The 19,746-nt window shown below is 33.8% G+C and overlaps 1 protein-coding gene across 4 annotated transcripts in view; it reads right to left on the bottom strand.

Moving 5' to 3' along the window:
• The window catches only part of ZFAND3 (zinc finger AN1-type containing 3), a 324,385-nt gene that overhangs the window by 100,615 nt on the left and 204,024 nt on the right, over window positions 1-19,746 (bottom strand). For all 4 annotated transcript variants that reach the window (XM_051996857.1, XM_051996856.1, XM_051996855.1 and 1 more), the window contains one exon: window positions 103-285. In XM_051996857.1, coding sequence (XP_051852817.1) covers window positions 103-285 — 183 coding nt within the window. The remainder of the gene's footprint in view (window positions 1-102; window positions 286-19,746) is intronic.

Below are 19,746 nucleotides of genomic sequence, written 5' to 3'. Positions count from 1 at the left end.
CTCTGAAGAGTATTTCTACTTGGACCTGGGCACCAAAAGAGAAGAGGTATTGGTCATAGGCTGTGCTCCACCCTTCTCCAACTTGAGGGGGTAGGGACTTACACTCCTCTTTGCCTGTGGAAGTTACATTCAATTCTGTCGAAAGCTGCTGCTGGTTGGAGTTAACAGTCGGTGTAGTTAAAGAGGTATTGCTGTTGTCACTGTTCATTTCTCCGGAAAACAAATCTGATTGGCTGTTGCTTGTACTGGGAGTGGAGTCATCATCTGGTTGTTTCTTCTGAAAATCTAAACAGAGGAAAAGTTGAGAAAATGATGTCAATTCAGAGAACCATTAAGAGTATACTTCACCTACTTGTAGAGAAACGATGGACCCACTGATGTATAAAATATATCCAGTCACACATGGTCTTGACTATATTTTGTTGTTACAAGGGTGGAGTTTATCAAGAAGCAAAGTATTATTTAATAAAAGCACCAACAAAACTTTTTTTTTAAAATAAAGTAGTCAATAAGCATTGTTGTAGATGCTTTGGGGACCAAAAGACACTGATAACTGGCTCTTTTGGGTTCCTCCAAGAACTTTTAATTTAGTTGGAAATTGAAAAACACAGAAAAAAAGCTAGAGAATAATATATAAAAATACAAAAAATAAATGTGATAACAAGAAGTCTAGAAATATGAAACTTTGCTTCCCTACTTCATCACTCAGATGCCTGCTTATCTTATTTAGAATAAGTTCTCATATTTAAAATAAGTCCTCAAAGAGTAATTTTAAAGCTAAAAAGAATCCTGGGTGTGCCTAGTGAGGAAAAAGTAGACCTAAGGACCTAGCTTGACCCCGTCTTTAATCTCAGGCTCACACATACCCAGCCCCCTAATCAACAATCCCCAACAGGATGACCCAAGGAGAAGTGACCTACTGCATTTGCTACCAAGGACAGTTAGGTGGAGCAGTGTTTTAGACTATCAGGCCTAGAGTCAATTCATCTTTGAAGTTATCAAATATGGCTCCAGACACTCACTAGCTGTGTGAATGAGCAAATCACTTAACTCTGTCTCAGTTTCTTCACCTGTAAAATGAGCAGGAGAAGGAAAATGGCAAACCACTCCATCTTTGCCATGAAAATCTGATGGCATCACAGACATAACTGAATAATATTTGAACAACAATGGCTTGAAAACGTATGCTTTCTTCACAATCAGCTTCTGCTTTTAGCTTTTACTTTCTGCTGTTCTCCTTGCTGTTGTTGTGACATTTAAAAAAAAAATACTCTTTATCTTAGGTTTTCATAAGTACTTCAAGTTCTTCTGAGAAAAGCTACCACATAAAATGTAATGAAAATACTGTGATAATTGTGCTTCCTCAAAGTCTGTCATGTCATTACTTCATCTCAACCTTATATCAATTAATCTTTTTTTCTCTCCCATAACAATTTTTCTAAGGTATTTAACACAAATTAAGACTGCAAAGAACAGTAGCTGAGTCACAGCTGTACTATGTAATCTTCATCTTCCCTTATAGCATCACATACTATTATAAGATTTAATACAGCTTTAAAAAATTCAACAAATATTAAAAGGGATTAATATACATCCTAAGAAAACATCTCAAAATGACACTATCTTCAATAAGTTTACTATGTTCTAGTGCAAGAATACAATATTGTACACAGACAAGTAAAAACAAAATAAAAACAATAATTTTTAACAAAATAATTTAATAAGCATTAACAACTAGGGCTGAAGGAAGTTAATCTTGAAGGAGATTAGAAATTCAAAGCCATAAAAGAGAGGAAGTGCACTCCAAGCACAGAGAACTCATCTGTACAAAGGGTATAAAAAAGCAAACTAAAATGGTGAATTTGGGAAATAACTAGTTGGACAGTTTTACCAAAATGTAGTGTATGTAATGGGGAATAATATGAAATAAAGCTGAGAAAATACCTTGAAATCAGAATTAATCAGAATTAAGCTTTAAATATTAAGCTTGTATAGTTTATGAATTATTCAAGATTAAACAAATCACAAGAGATTTTTGAGCAAGAGATAATATAGTTAGATATGCAACCTAAGAACATTAATTTGGTACTGATATGGAAAATAGACTGGAAAGGAAAGGACCTGCAACAAACAAGGAAATCAAGTAGAAGGTCACTATATTAACAATTGAGATGAAAGGTGACATGGGCTATAAGTATAGTAGATTATAGCAGGCTGTACTAATGGAGATAAGGGTACCGATAAAAGATATTTAGATAAGATTTTCAACTAATAGAAGATGGCAGGTGAGGGACAGGAAGGATTAAAGGATGACTCAGAGATTATAAACTTGGGTAAACTGCTAAAAGAAGATAGTGCTTTGAAAAGAAATAGGAAAATTAGAAAGATGAGATTGGCAGAAATATTTTATCTTGGGTATATTCAATTTGAAGTGTGTTCTTTGATAATATCCGATTGGAAATAAACATTAAGTACAACAAATTGATGCCAAATATGGTGCAAGAGTTCAGAAGAAAGATACAAATATTTTAAAAATGGATATAAAGATTTGGTAGGCAAATAGGAAGAATAACAATCCAAAAACAACAAAAAGTAATATTTCAAAATTACAAAGAAGTATGATCCCACAGAAGAGGTATGAGAAGGGGGATGAAAACCATGCTTGAGCAAAAGATGATACAAAGAAGACTTTTGCTGTTCAGCCATTTCAGTCATGTTTGACTTTTTGACCCTATTTGGGATTTCATTGGCAAAGACACTAACGTGGTTTGCCATTTCCTCCTTCTGGTAATTTTCTAGATGAGAAAACTGAGGCAAATGGAGTTAAGTGATTTCCCCTGGGTCACACAATTAGTAAATGTTTGAGGTAAGATTTGAACTCAGAAGATGAGTCTTCCTGACTCCAAGCCTGGTACTTTAGACATTGTGCCACTTAGCTGCCCACAAAAGAGATTAAGAAACAGCAATTAAATATAAAAAGAGAACCAGTGGAAAGAATTGTAATGGAAGCTAAAATAATAGTCAAGTAATCAATATCAAAAACTACACAGAGGACAAGAATATGATGAAAATCAAGAAAAAGTCATGGAAATTTTCTTTTTCTTTTCCTTTATTAAAGCTTTTTATTTTTCAAAATTTACGTGTGGGCAATTATTCAACATTAGCCCTTGAAAAACCTTGTGTAACAATTCTCCGTCCCCTTTCCCCCACTTCTTTCCCTAGATGGCAAGTAGTCCAATATATATTAAACATGGTAGAAATATACAATTATCTTGCAGTACAAGAAAAAAATCAAATCAAACCAGGGGTGGGGGGGTGGGAGGGAGGGAAGGGGGTGCAAAATAAAATGCAAGCAAACAACAACAAAAAGTGAAAATGCTATATTGTGAACCAAACTCAGTTCCCACACAGTCCTCTCTCTGGGTGTAGATGGCTCTTTTCATCATTGAACAATTGGAACTGGTCTGAATCATCTCATTGTTGAAGAGAGGCACATACATCAGAATTGATCATTATATAATCTTGTTGTCATATAAAACAATCTCCTGGTTCTGCTCATTTCACTTAGCATCAGTTCATGTAAGTCTCTCCAGGTCTCCCTAAAATCATCCTGCTGGTCATTTCTTACAGAATAATAATATTCCATAACATTCATAGACCATAATTTATTCAGCCATTCTCCAGCTGATAGGCATCCATTCAGTTTCATGGCACTACAAAAAGGGCTACTACAAATATTTTTGCGTATGTGGGTCCTTTCTCTCCTTTAAGATCTTTTTGGGATATAAGCCCAGTAGAAGCACTGCTGGGTCAAAGGGTATGCACAGTTTGTTAACTTTTTAAGCATGGTTCCAAATTGTTCTCCAGAATGGAGATCTGTTCACAGTTCCACCAACAATGTATTAAGTGTCCCAGTCTTCCCACATCCCCTCCAACATTGATCATTATCTTTTCCTGTCATCTTAGCCAATCTGAGAGGTGTGTAATGGTATCTCAGAGTTGTCTTCACTTGCATTTCTCTGATCAATAGTGACTTAGAGTACCCTTTTCATACAACTAGAAAAAGTTTCAATTTCTTCATCTGAAAATTGTGTTCATATACTTTGACCAATATACTTTGACCATTTATCAGTTGGAGAATAGCTTGAATTCTTATAAATTTGGTCAATTCTCTATATATTTTAGAAATGAGGCCTTTATCAAAACCTTTGAATGTGAAAGTGTTCTCCCAGTTTATTGCTTCCCTTCTAATCTTGCCTGCATTAGTTTTGTTTGTATAAAAACTTTTAACTTAATATAATCAAAATGACCTATTTTGTGATCAATAATGATCTCCAGTTCTTTTTTGGTCACAAATTCATTCCTCCTCCACAGATCTGAGAGGTAAACTATCCTATGTTCTTCTAATTTGTTTATAATATCATTCTTTATGTCTAGATCATGAACCCATTTCGACCTTATCTAACCATGGAAATTTTCAAGAAATTGCAGAGCAGAGCTTTAGTGATCACTTCTACATGTAAGAGTAAAAACAAAATGAAAAGGTCAATGAAATGTTTGAGAGATTATTAATATATGTATTGAAATCACTGAATAAGAAAGTAGGAATTGGAGAAAAGACCATGAAAACCAGAAATTGAATACCCTGAGAATGACAAGGACAGAAGTTTATTACAACATACCTATATTTAAGTGATCTAGACTTAGGGAGTTAATTTCAAGAGAGGTAATGGTAACAAGGTAATGGTCTAAAAGCAGCAGGGGGGAATGAAGAGAATGTGGATTTCTTCTGGTCCAGTTGTATGGTAAAGAGAATGGTGAGGAAGAAGAGAAGAAAAGGGGTGGGAGGGGAAAGGAGAGAAGGATTTGCACTACTTTGTAGAGCCAAGGATGGAAATTTCAGAGGGTGCCAGAAGAATGTGTGTGAGAATAAGTTTAAAAGAATATAATTAGGAGGTAGAGGGAAACAAAAAATGTTGATTGAGACCTCCAACGTCCAGATTCCTGCATGGAACTATTAGAACCTCTGGTTTTTCACTCCAAATACAAGGGGAACTGTGGGTTGACTTCAATCTGGTATCTAGTTCAGTTGTCTGGGTTGGATCAAATAGTTAAGGGTAAGCTTGTGGCCTCATAGCAACATAACCAAAAATGACCTCCCCTTTCCTCTCCTCTTCTCCCGAAAAGCACTCAGCATGTGGAATAAAGAGTCCTTTAGAAGGGCTGGTTCTTTTGGTATCCCCAACTATAAATAGGATTTCTGGTATAATTGCTCAAGATTTCTGTTGCTTTTTTTTTTCTTTTTCCCCCATCACCAGAGGCTCTATTCAAAATGTTAACAGTACAAAATGGGAAGAAGATTGAAGCACATTCTTCAGATATTATCACAGAATTTTGGAAAAGCAAAAAATGTCCCCACGGTCACAGAGTGACTCATAGATCTGGACATCAGTGTATTGAAGTCATTCATTTTTGATCTAAATATTTATTAAGTATCTAGTACATATATAAAAGGTACTCAATGAGGCACTTGGAATGCAGAAAGGAAAAATGCAATTTTGTGCTTCCAAATAATTTAAAAGGGAAACAGAGTTGAAAGATACTTCTAAAATCATATAATCTTCATTTTATACATAAGGTATTCAAAGACCAAAGAAAATACAAAACCACAAAAATTTGAGCCCACATCCTCTCAGTCCAAATCCAATACTTTTTCCAATGCATTACATTGTGACATGTACACTAATATATATAGCACAGAATAGAAAGTAAAATGGGCAAAAGAGAAAAGCAAAGTGCTTTCAGAAATTTTGAAGAAGCAATCATGTTTAGTTGACAGAGATCTCAGAAAGCACCACTGAAAAGATGGTAGCTGAGCCCTGTAGGAAAAATACTTCCAATGGGCAGAGATAAAGGCATGTACTCTAGGCACAAAGGAACTGCCTATACAAATGCAGTGAAGTAGAAGGGGGTTTGGACTAGATCAAGGGCTCTAATTTGTTTTTGTATCATGGGACCCTCATTCCTCCTCCCCTTGGCAATCTTGGGAAACTTAATAGATCTTTTTGGAATAATGTTTTTAAGTACATACATACAAAAGAGTTACTAAAGAAACGAAATTACATTGACATACAACTATTAATTAAAAAAAAAACAAGTTCATTAACCCCAGGATAAGAATCCCTAGATTCTAGTATTAACATTATAAGATACTATACTGTTAGGCGAAGATAATTTATCCTTTTCATTCTGACTCTTGGGTTAACACATGGTGTTTCTCCTTTTAAGTCTCCTCTTCCTTCCATCATCCAACTTGTTCAAAGTGCCCTTTAGTCATGAAAGAGCAAACTGGATTAGTATCTCTCATTACAAATATAATTGCTGGCTGAAAGATAAGATTAGAACTCTCAGGTTACCTTAAACAGCTAATAGAGGGGGTAACCTAAAGCTGAAAGAAAAGATATGATTACTCTACCAGTCATACAAATATACAAAAACATCCTAGGCCTAGAAGCAGGATCACTAAATAAGGGTAAATTCAGGCTGGATGCAGCAATGCTTTGATTTCCAGTACATATTTATCTTGCATTTGACTGCTCTTAAAAAAGTCAAAAACTAAAATCCAGAGAAGGAAAACAATTCCTATTACTGTATTGTAGTGGAACTCCTTGCATTTTTGTAAATCATTTATTTGATCTCTGTTCACAGATGCCAACTGTCACTTAAACTTAATGTACAAACTTTCAAAAAACATTAAATTTTCACAGAACCTTTTGCTTTATTTTCCACTTTTTATGAATCCTCGGTAAATTAAAACAAAATAAAGGGGTTTTTTCCCCCATTCTTACAAAGAGGAAAAACTTGGTATTTATGGCTAGATATAGTAAAAGAAAGCTGACTAAACTTTTATAGAAATAAAGCTATGAAGCCTGAGCTGAGACTTGTGAATAAAGCTTTTCAAAACAAACTAAATCCTCAGAACCAAAAAAAAAAAAAAAAAAAAGTTATATTTTAGATTCTGCACCAACTAAAATGGTCATATGGTATCATTGTCAAAATTAATGTTCTGGCAGACCCACTTCTGCAAAACAAGACCAATTAGTTTTCTAAGATTTACTCTTTATGTATTGACTATTTTCTCCAAATTTAAATGTCATCCACAGATCCAGCTTCCAGCTTCAAAACATACTAAAAATGGCTGATATATATGAGTAACCATCTGTCTTAATAATGTGGACCAGACATACTGGAGAAGTTTAATTAGGATCTTGCTTAATCATAAAAGATTCACTCTCAACACACTTAAGTTCCATCCTTGATGCTAGTAGGTTTTTAATATATTTCACTTTTCCAAGTACCCTAAGCTGTGAGCTTAATTTTAATGCTTTTTTCAAAGGCAGAGAAAAGAAGCAACAAACACAAAAAGCAACTCTGAAACACTTCAAAAATATTCTTATCATTCCTAAACTTAGTTTAAAAACAAATTCTCAATTTTCAATCCTAAAAATGTGTCTATAAAAAGTTTCAAGGTATGGTATTTACCCTTCAAGACTAAATCATGTACCCATTTTGACCTTATCTTGGTATACTGGTGTGAGATGTTAGTCTATGCTGAGTTTCTGCCATACTATTTTTTAGCATTCCCAGCAGTTTTTGTTAAATAATGAATTCTTATCCCAGAAGCTAAAGCCTTTGGGGTTTATCAAACAAACAATAGATTACTATAATCGTTGACTATTATGTCCTGTATAACTAAACTATTCCACTGATCCAACATTCTATTTCTTTGTTATCAAACAGTTTCTATGATTGTGACTTTATAATTTTAGATCTGGTTTAGCCAGGCTACTACCTTCCTTTATATTTTTCCCCCATTAGTTTCCTTGATATTCTTGATCCTTCTTCCTGATGAATTGTTAATATTTTTTCTAGCTCTATAAAATAATTTTTGGTAGTTTGGTTGATATGGAACTGAATAAGTACATTAATTTAGGTTGAATTTAATTTTTATCATATTAACTTGGTTTACCTATGAGCATTTTTTCCAATTATTTAGATTAGGAAAAAAAAGAGAGAGCTGGGAAACAATTTTTTTACAACCAGTGTTTCTGCTAAAAACTTCATTTCTAAAATATATAAAGAACAGTCTCAAATTTATAAGAATACAAGTCATTCACCAATCAATAAATGGTCAAAGAATATAAACAAGCAGTTTTCAGATGAAGATATTAAGAAGCAAGCTGTTTACAATTATATGAAAAATACTGTAAATCATTACCGATTAGAGAAATGCAAATGAAAACAACTCCAATGTACCATTTCACATCTATTAGATTGGCTAATATGACAGAAAAAGAAAATGAAAAATGTTGGAGAGGATGTGGGAAAACTGGAACACTAATTCATTGCTAGGGAAGTTATGAACTGATCCAACCATTCTGGAGACTAATTTGGAACTATTCCCAAAGGGCTGTAAGACTGCCCTTTGATCCATCAATACCATAAGTAAGTCTATATCCTACATGTACAAAAATGTTTGCAGCAGCTCTCTTTTTGGTGACAAAGAATTGAAAATTGAAGGGAGGTCCATCAACTGGGTAATGGCTGAACAGATTGTGGCTTAAGAATGTAATGTAATACTATTTTTCTACAAGAAATGATAAGCAGGATAATTTTAGAAAAACCTGGAAAGACTTACATGAACTGATGTAGAATGAGGTCAGGAGAACACTGGATGTAATAATAACAGCAAGATTGTGATAGTCAACTTTGATAAGCTCTTCTCAGTAATACAATGATCTAAGACAATTCCAAAAGACTAATGATAGAAAACACTATCCACACCCAGAGAAAGAACTATGGAGTCTAAATGCAGAACAAAGCATTTTTTTGGTTGTTTTTTCCCTTTTGTTGTCATTTTTCTTTTACAACATGACTAATGTGGAAATATGTTTAATATTATTGTACATGTAAAACCTCTATCAGAGGAAGTGGATTTCTTTGACAAAGAGACCTAACTCAGTTTCAATTGATGGACAGAAGCAGCTACACCAAAGAAAGAACACTGGGAAACGAATGTGAACTATTTGCATTTTTGTTTTTCTTCCCCGGTTATTTTTACCTTCTGAATCCAATTCTCCCTGTGCAACAAGAGAACTGTTCGGTTCTGCAAACATATATTGTATCTAGGATATATTGCAACATATCTAACATATATAGGACTACTTGCCATCTAGGGGAGGGGGTGGAGGGAGGGAGGGGAAAAATCGGAACAGAAGTGAGTGCAAGGGATAATGTTGAAAAAAATTACCCTGGCATGGATTCTGTCAATATAAAGTTATTAAAAAATAAAATAAAATATTAAAAAAAAAAAGAAGAAGAAGAAAGTATATGTTAAACTAAAAAAAAAAAACCCTCTATCAGATTGCTTGCTGTCTGGATTGATACTATAGGTTCTCCTAGTTTTCCAAAATAGAAAGCCCTGTACTGGACTTTTCATTGAAGAATTTTCTTTCTAATTCTTAATAAAGTTCTCAAGATTCCTTAGTTGGCATAATCAGATTATTTCACATTGACTGAGAAATGCTACACTGAAGATTCTATTTTGCTCTATGTTGCAATCAGAGATAAAACAATGATATAACTCAACAGTGATGATGAATCAAGTTTTTCCTTTTTTCCTCATCCATATTCCTAAACCTTCATGATGCAGGTAAAACAAGTTCTCTCATGAATACTGACCAGATCTAAATAGTTGTAAAATTAATTTCTGTATGAGAGTTAAGACTCAATTCTATGTAGCATCCAAATATTAGGCACTTCTGCCAAACACAGATGTTACAAAAAATTATTTCTAAGCACATGCTACTAATCATTTTCTTCGTATTATTCATCTAGTATGACAGGACCCAAAAGATCTCTTAAGATCCGATCCTTCTTTTCTGCTTAGAATTAAACTGTTTTAAATTATCAACTCTTGTAGTCATCTCTCTGTAGATCAATTAATGTGAATGCAGTAACAAAAGATATAACAGCCTAAAACTAACTTCAATTCTTAAAAAATAAATAAATAAATAAACCGAACCAGAAATGGACATTGTAGCTAATAAATACAGAGTTCAAACTCCTGCAAGCAATCTGGTTTTTTGATTAATTGATATTATCATTGCTTACTTCTTACCACTGATAATATCACTTTACTAATTTGCAGGACATAAATTAACATGGTAACATTACAGCAAATATCTAATAATCCATTAATATGACCATAACATGCACAAAATATTTCTTTAATTTTAGTCTAACTTCAAAAAAGATGTATCTGAATTTTTTTTTAATTTGGAAAATTTAAGTCTCCTGAAAAATATGTTGTTCAAAAAAATTCTAACAAAACAATTGAATATAAATATACAATCAAGGAACTATCCAATTAAAATGAGCAAAAATTACAGCTCAGGTATCTACAAGATTTTTTAAAAAGGGTTGGGGGGAGGAGAGTGGTAGTGGTAAGGAACCAAATAGGAATTCAAAGAAGGTACCTGATAAAAAAATTTCAACTCCTTTTTCAACATCTAAACACATTGGCACTATCTCTAAACATTTTAACCTCCTCCATAATAGTGTGTTCTATGAATCATTACCACAGAAATATATGACATTGATTACATGGTAAAAGTAAAAATGGAAAAATCAAGTTTATATACCATCAGATTAATTTTAGTCCAAACAAGGCCTGAAACAAATTATACTAGATTCCAATGAAGTTGAGCTTCAGAAAAATAGACAAAAACACATTTCATTTATCTGGCATCTAAGATTAACCAAACTACTCTGGGAAAGTTATGTGAATTAGATTATAGTAGAATCTATTGTAGTTTCATTAAGATTTAAGTATTTTAATACACTGGAATTTCATTAAGCTGCTATTGGCTTAATCAGAATAATATGTCAGTTTTAAAAAACTGCTCTTTTCTGGGCCTTATATAAGGTTCAGTAGCTAATAGAAAAATGCCAAATAACTTAAAGGTGGCTAATTCAAACTTTCCTGCATTTTAAATTATTTAATTTAGTCTTTTATTTTTCTCCTTTCATATTGGCTTTGGTGGAGAGAAAGGAGGAAAGGGGGAAAGCAATATTTAGGGTAGGAGAGAAAGCAGGGAATCTTGAGAAGGGAATTAAACTTAAGGAACAAAGTATAAACTAAGGGACCAAAATCTACTAAGTACTCAGCATCAAAACCATTCTGATTCATCAGATATGAGAGAGTATTGCATGTACAGAAGTACACACACATACAAAGTATATTCTATTTTCCACTTGAAAGCTTTTTCTTTTATTTTGATCCTTAAATGTCACAGGAACATCATCTACCTCCATGTAAGACTAATTTGTTATTAAAAGGCGATGAAGAAATAACCATAATCTATCTAGAGATAGAAAGCTAACAAGCAAAAAGATTCCATAGGCATACCAGAATATAACAAAATAATTTGTTATAGCATAGATCTAGATAAGCAAGCCACATAGATGGTAAAGAAATATTATCATGAATCATATGCTACTAGCTTGGGCTGGTTAAAGAAGGGGAGCTTGGTAAATGAAGAATGACTCAAGGCCACAGTTTCAGGGCCAGTCAAAGGAACCTCCATCACTATAGTCTACAATTTCCTAGTACAAGAAAGAGACATACTCATTCTATTGCAATTATTTCCTGGAGCCTAGGTAAATGACATACATAGCAGCAGAATGCCCAAACGCTACACACCACCAGGCTGATGCTGTAGATGTTTGTCAATACAGAACCTCTGGGTCTGGACTAGTGCTGCCATTAATGAAGAAGTTATGGAATCCCTGAAAGCTTCCAATAGGAAGTAAGTGGCAACAGCTTGATTTCCAAGCCTTCCAGGCCTTCCAGCCCTGGGGGAACACCAATGGCCAACTCTGTCTCTTCTTTCTTTGCCATGCCCTTATATTCTTTGTCCTTTCCATTTTGAAGAGGACCAACGACATCATGTGTGATGTTCTGACTTGTAATTGGATGGATAAAGTAAGATAAAAGATGCTTGTTCCTTAAAAGGAAAATTATGGCAAATCTGGACAAAACACTAAAAAAAAAAAAAAAAAAAACCAGGAATACCACAAATCACTGACAAAGTTCCAAATAGTCAAAGCCATACTTTTTCCAGTATCAATGTACAGTTATGAGATTTGGAATATAAGGAAAGCTGAACACTGCAGAACTGACACTTTCAAATTGTAATTTTAGTGAAGACTTTTGAGAGTCCCTTGGATAAGTAGATCATCAAATTAGCTAATACTTATCAGGCTACTCTCGCTGGAAGGTCAAATATCAAAACTGAAGCTTAAATATTTTGGTCATGTAATGAAAAGAAGGAATTCATTGGAAAACATCCCAATGTTGGGAAAGATTGAAATCAAAAGGAAAAGGGGATGGCAGAGGGTAAGATGGATAATGTTAAAAAAAAATAACAAATATGAAGGTGGACAGACTTTGAGAGACAGTGGAGAATAGAAGGGCCTGCCTGGCATGCTATGGTCCATGAAGTCATGAAAAGTTAAGACAAGATAGATGATCAACTGAACAAGGGGAATAGGCATGTATATTAGGGAGGTAGGGCAGGTATTTGGACTGATATCAGAGTAGGCGCTATTTTACTGATGGGATGATTGGATAGGATATAAAGCACGTTTATGGGACTTGGGGTTAATATTAGTGAATTTTCTTTCATTCACCAACCAAAAAGAACCACCTAGTCTCAGAGTAAAATACTAAAGCTACTGAAATTAAAAGATGTGTGAGAGGAGTGGAAAGAGAAAAGAAGCACAAATCCAAAAAAGATGATGATTTGGGAGGCTGATGCTCCAAGGGAGGAAAAAAGGAACAATGGCGAGGTAGTAGAACACGTCCATGTCCAAATAGGTATGTTCCATTCTGTATCTTCAATATAGATTCTTTTTTTTTTTTTAACCAGAGGAGGGGTGTCACAAATTGAGTCTTTCAAAATTGTCATTACAATGTTCTTGTCATTATATAAATTGTTTCTTTGTTCTGCTCATTTCATTCAGTCAGTTCATATAAGATTTCCCTGGTTTCAAAAAACCATCCTTTCTGTTCTTTCTTATAATAAAATAATATTCCTTTGTATTCAGTCATTTCCCAATTGATGGATTTCAGGAAGCAATCTAACTTACTGAAAAGACACTACTGTCAACATAGTGGGTAAAGTTTGCTTGTTTGCAAGAAAATGTCTAATAAAGACCCAAGAAAAATATATTCTGATAATAACAGACAGTGATATGATATTAAAGTCTACAAAAACTGAAAATTTGTGAATCATAACCTTGCAGAGTTTATTCTGGGCACTCTGATTATGCTGGAGTATTTTTTTTTTTAAGTAATAGGTAGAATGGGAGAAAAGAGAAAGAATTTCAATTACGGATCCTCCTACATACAGAATTCTCTTCACTGTCCATCTTGCCAAACTCAGGAGCTAATAATGAACTTTGCCATTCAAAAATATTTATTTTAAACTAATTTTTCTTGTATATTCTCCACAAATCCAATTTAAATGGTACATTTGCTTTATTTTTAGTCAGTAAGATTCACATCTTCAAAATATCTGTATCCAATAAAAAGTCATGAGGCTTTTCACAAAAAGCTAATGGGCTAATATGCTGAGCTAAAGATGAGACTCTTCTACTTTATACTAAATGAAAAGCTGTATTTCCCTCTAATTTTAATGGAAAGTATCATTTCTGTTCAATAGCTAAATAAGTAACCAGAGTCAACACCCAAGGCTACTCTCCCAAACAATTAGGTCCATAATTTTAAGACTTATGAAACTATGATTTATATAAACCAGATCCCTGTAAATATAAGTTAATTTTGGAATAATAAACACTAGGACAATTACAAGAATATTTGTTGTAAGAATCATGAAAATATGGAAATGGTCTAGTATAATCCATATAAGAGATGTGGACCTTCCTATTCTTCAAGTCATCATTGCACTCCAGCCTGCAGTTGTCTCTAAACTCTTTCTTTTAAGAGCTTTTTTTTAATTTTCAAAACATATATATAGATATTTTTCAACATTCACCCTTGTAAAATCTTGTATTCTGATTTTTTCTTTCTCCCTTTTTCTATCCCCCTTCCCTACATGATAAGTAATCCAATATATGTTAAACATGTGCAATTCTTCTATACATATAACACAATTATCATGTTGCAGAAGAAAAAGCAGATCAAGAAGGGAAAAAAAGGAGAAAGAAAACAAAATGCAAGCAAACAACAACAACAAAAGTGAAAGTACTGTGTTGTGATTCACACCCAGTCCTCACGATCCTCTCTCTGGGTGCAGATGGCTCTCTTCATCACAAAGCCATTAGAACTGGCTTGAATCACCTCACTGTTGAAAAGAGTCATATCCATCAAAATTGATCATCGTATAAACTTATTGCTGTATACAATGGTTTCCTGATTCTGCTCACTTCACTTAGCATCAGTTCATGTCTCTCCAGACCTCTATGAAAGCAATCTGATGATCGTTTCTTACAGAACAATAATATTCCACAATATTCATACACCATAATTTATTCAGCCATTCTCCAGCAGATAGCATCCAGTTTCCAGTTCTTTGCCTCTATAAAAAGGGCTGCTATAAATATTTTTGCACATATGAGTCCTTTTCCCTTTTTTATGATCTCTTTGGGATACAAGTCCAGTAAGTGTGCATAAATTCTTTAAATGAATTAAGAGAATTCATCTGAAGCCCTTCTGATCAATGTCACAATCCATGACCCAAAAGATCCAAATTCTGGAATGACAAGGAAGGAGCCTCAGACAACAGAGATTGGGGGGAAGAGGGAGTTTCCATTCAACTACTCATGCCAGGATTTCTATTCGACTAAGTCTAGATATTCTGTGACAGGCATCAGAAAGAATTCCTAGAAGGAATGACTTATGATCTTGTTATGTACAATGGTGCTATGGATCATAGCACGCCAATACTGTCTAAAGAGTTTTCTGAGCATCATAACTTATACAATGATGTAGAAAGATTTATCCCATTGCTGGTATTTTGTTATATATAACACTGTTTTGGGAAAGGCTAGTATTTTGCCAAACCCAACTCAGTTTTTTAGAAGAGACATTTAACTAAAAGTAACCAACGGATATATCTCCTAAGATACTGCTGCCAGCAGGATTTTATTGATAATTCAATAAAGAGGGTCCTCTGGATAATTAAATAAAAACAAAAGGTGAATTCTTAAAATCTGATATTGTGTTAGATAGTAATACCAGTTTTATGGACAACATAAGTGAAGTGTAATTAAAGAAGAGAATGTAACTTATTTTTCGATACAATTTATTATACAAAGAGCTCTCCAAGAAAAAACACTATTACACAAGGGAAGAACTTGGAGCCTAGAGTTTCTTAAAATTATAAACCTTTTTTTTTAAAGGTTTCACATTGATTTGGTTTTAGAACACTGAATTTGTAGTAATCTATAAATATCTTGACACTTATAAAAAGCCTTTTTATTTTTAAAAGATAAATGATTTATTTCCTGTCTTTAGAATAACCATCTGTAGTATCAGAGAAGAAAATGCAGACATCTTTACAATAAAAAAAAAAAAAAAATCATACAGTACCTGGATCTTTCTTTTTAAAACCCTTATGCATGTGTGTGTGTGTGTGTGCACGTGTGTGTGTATGAATGTATGTATGTATGTATGTTCATCCTCTGTGATTAACCAAGTCAAGATGTTGGGTTCAATAGGAAATAACAGTATTTGTGAACCTTCTTTAAAAGTTTCAAAATAAAAATGTCAATTCTTAAGTAAATGTGCGCACGTGTGCGTGCACACACACACACACACACACACAAAATCTTTGTTGCTTAGAAGCCAGTAGGTATGATCTAAATAAGCAAAATTAATTAGAAGAAAAACTACTTTTTAACATTATAATAAAGCAAGATCAGTGACAACTGTTTTATTTTGAAAATGAAATCTCAGTGTAAATAAACATGAGAAAGAGTTCCATAACAGAGTCCTTTCATTTTTTTTTTAATTTAAGAAAGTACTTCAATCTTTATTATTCTTGAGAAATATCTTTCAAACTCAGTTGTGGTTTAACAGAAAAAAGACTAACTTTTAATACATGAATAAAATTTCCATAGCCTCATGCATCAAAATGTCAAAAAACCACAAGAAAGAAAAACTGACCTACATTTATGAAGTCCCCAAAGGTCAATATGAAATCAACTTTTCAGTAAAACCATAAGGTGTAAAAACTTCATTTCCACTAAATTTTGAGTATAAAACACTGATCAGAGGGGCAAGGCATCTATTCTGAAAACCCTTGTCATGATAAAGAACACCAGATGTACAAATAAAAAGTTTTTGCATTATTTATCCCCAAAATGTAAGCCACTTGAAAGCGGGGACAGTTTAAGTTTTGTCTTTGTATTCCTAGTACTAATCACAGAGGCTGGCATATAGAAAGTAAACTAATTATTAATAAGTTTAATAGGTGCATGTTAAGCTCATTTCTTCCCAAACAGTATGTCTAAGAATAAAAATGAGTTTGCACCATATTAAAACAATAAGCATTTGTTAAATGCCTACTGGGAGTCAAATATTGTGCTAGGTACTGAGGATACAAAAGACAAAAAAAAGCTCCCTATCTCTGAAAAAGCTTATATTCCACTTGGTTAGCCCCATGTAAACAACAAAAATAAATAAATAAATAAATAAATGAATGAATGAATGAATGAATGAATGAATGAACGAATGAATGAACGAATGAATGAATGAATGAATAAATAAATGAATGAATGAATAAATAAATAAAAAGCACAAAGAAATTAGATGCAAAATGGTGGAGATAAAATACTGATGGAAACTTCCTGTGGAAGGTAGTGATCATGCTGTCCTAAGGGATAGAAGTACAATCAGGCTGAGAAAAGTTTTTAAAGCCAAAACAGAAGGGTCCATAACATATAGTTATTGTCATCAGGTAAATGTGAATTTCAAGAAAATTATTTTGGTAGCTGTGTGGAGGCTGCACTGAAGTACAGAGAGATCTTGACACAAACATTTGGGAAGGATGAAAACACTCTTAGCTAGGCAAGTAGAGGGAGCAAGCAAAGAGAAAGACTAAAAAGACTAGGGAAAGCTACACTAAAGAAGTACACCTGAGCAAAAAGGACAGAATACATTCAAAGGGACGGGAAAGAAATAGAGTTGGGGATGGTTACAAAAGTACATGAAATTGGAAAGTATGCTGACTTCAGGGAAAGGTAGTAGTCCAATCTGGTAGAAATGCAAAGTACTTAAGAAAATATAAATGAAGCAAAGTTAGATAAATAGGCTGAATTAAAACTGTGGAGTTAAATATGAGGTTAAGGAGTATATATTTTACTCTAGAGACTAACAGAACAACTGAAGATTTTAAGTAGATATACAAGATCATATCTGGATTGATGGGGATGGTGGAGGGGAAGAAGAAAACAAGATAAGGCAGGGAGATCAATTAGGAAGATATAATAGTAGATGTAAGAGAAGAATCTCAGCTGGGTTGGTAGCTGTATAAGTAGACAGATTTGAAAGATAGGGAAGTAGGATAAATGGAACTCTGCACATAATTACAGAATGTTGGTGAAAGTGAATCAAAGATAATTAAGGTTTTGAATAAGAATTACCATAGAGATGATGGTATTATCCCTATTCCCTATATAATCCCTAACAGAAAAAGGGACATTGGGCAAAGGGGAAGGGGTAGAGGAAAACTGATGATTAACTCCATTTCATATCTATTGAATTTGAATTTCCAGGTTTACATCAAATATTGAGATACAAATGGAAAATATGAAAGAAATCAAAGTTAGCTAGACATATTTGAATATTATATCTAAAAAGAGTAGAAGTACAGTTTTATGAATAGAGAACTATCTTTGGAGCCCAAAAGATTCAAGTCCAAGTCCTACCTCAGACACTTACTAGCTATGTGACTGGGGACAAGTCACATAAGCCTGTTTGCCTCAGTTTTCTCATCTTTAAAATAAGCTGGAAAAGGAAATGGTAAACCACTCCATTATCTTTGCCAAGAAAAAAAGAAAAACAAAACAAAATCACACACACACACACACACACACACACATACACACACACACACAGAGTCAGGAAGAACTGGCCATGACAGCAGTAAGAACAATTCAAATTTACAGCTGCAAAAACTCACTTTCCCCAAACTTATGACCTCATAACACTAAATTAGGCAAGTTAGCACTCTAATGGAGTTTGAGCACATTTCATTCTGCTAAATATAGCCCCCGTTCTTCTCTTTTCAGAATTGTTGGGACACTAGTCTCATCTGGTACCATGCACATCCCCCTGACTGTTCTTCTGCCAGTTTATCATTTATGTTCTACCCCTCTATGTATGGGTATACCCAAGCATTCTATTTAACAGAGGTCTATCTGTCCATTCACATCTGGGTGGCCCATCTCAATGCTTCTCAACTATTCAATTATGATTTCTGTTTACTCCCTGAAGTTGTACCTCTTTAAAACTCCAGCTCTGCATCAACAATGCCAAATGAATGTCCTGAAGGAATCTCAAAATCGGCATGAACACAACAGGATCCACAATACATGCCTTTTCCTAATATTCCTTTTTCTGCTGAGGGAACCATAATCCAGAGACACAGGTTTAAAATTTGGAGATTCTTCCAACTCTTCCCTTTCTCTAACCTTATCCTCATTCAATTGGCTGTCAAGATTTAATGGTGCCACTTCTGCTATATACTTCACATCCATCTCTTCTTTCTTCTCTACTGAATAGCGGTACCACTATTTCAGTCCTTCATCTCCTCTCATCTCATCTAGGCCATTACAACAACCTCTTAATTGATTTCCCAGACTTTGATTTTACCACTTTCCAACTAATCCTCAAGGATTACCAAAGTGATGTATGATTCTGTGCTAAGAAATTCCAATGGTTCTCTCCTGTCTACTGGAAAAAATTCTTCTCTTTGTTTTAAAAATAAAGGCTCTTTTAAACTCCCTTAAAAAATAGAGAATAATGGATAGAATAAAACCTAACACACATTTCACAATTTCACCAAGGTGGACTCTTTGATGTTCTCCATAAATAACATTAATTCCTATTTTGTGCCTGCACAGGTTTTCCTTCCATACCTGCAATAACGATCCTCTAGTATAAATCTCAGTTAAAGTGCCACCTTTTATGTGAAGCCTCCACAATGTCTACTAGAATTTACTTATTTACTTTGTATACATTTTGTATTTAATTTATTGAATAAATGATAGTCAATAGATTGTAAACTCCCTGAGCACAGGGATTGTGCATTTCTTTTTTATATGCTTAATACCTACTTTACTGCCAGAGATAACACGGTTGAAATGTTCATAGCAAGAATCAATAAATGACATCTGGAAAAGATAATTTGTTGGGTTAGGACGGAAGAATCGGATCTGAAGATAGCTGATACTAACCCAGCTTTGGCCACAGGTCTAATTTTGTATCACAATAACAATTATCTTCCTTTTTCCATTCTGAGTTTAGATTAAGATCTTTCTGATTTTAGCTCTTTAATATATTTTGGGGATTGTAATGTTAAAAATGTAAATTAGAAGAGAAGCCAGTTCTCATTATTTTTTTTAAAATGGTCTGAATTTGTAAGTAGATTGAACCCA

The sequence above is a fragment of the Antechinus flavipes genome, chromosome 4, assembly GCF_016432865.1.
Source record: "Antechinus flavipes isolate AdamAnt ecotype Samford, QLD, Australia chromosome 4, AdamAnt_v2, whole genome shotgun sequence".
Classification (NCBI taxonomy): domain Eukaryota; kingdom Metazoa; phylum Chordata; class Mammalia; order Dasyuromorphia; family Dasyuridae; genus Antechinus; species Antechinus flavipes.
The sequence above is the reverse complement of the archived record's forward strand: the minus strand, read 5'-3'. Positions and strand labels throughout refer to the sequence as shown.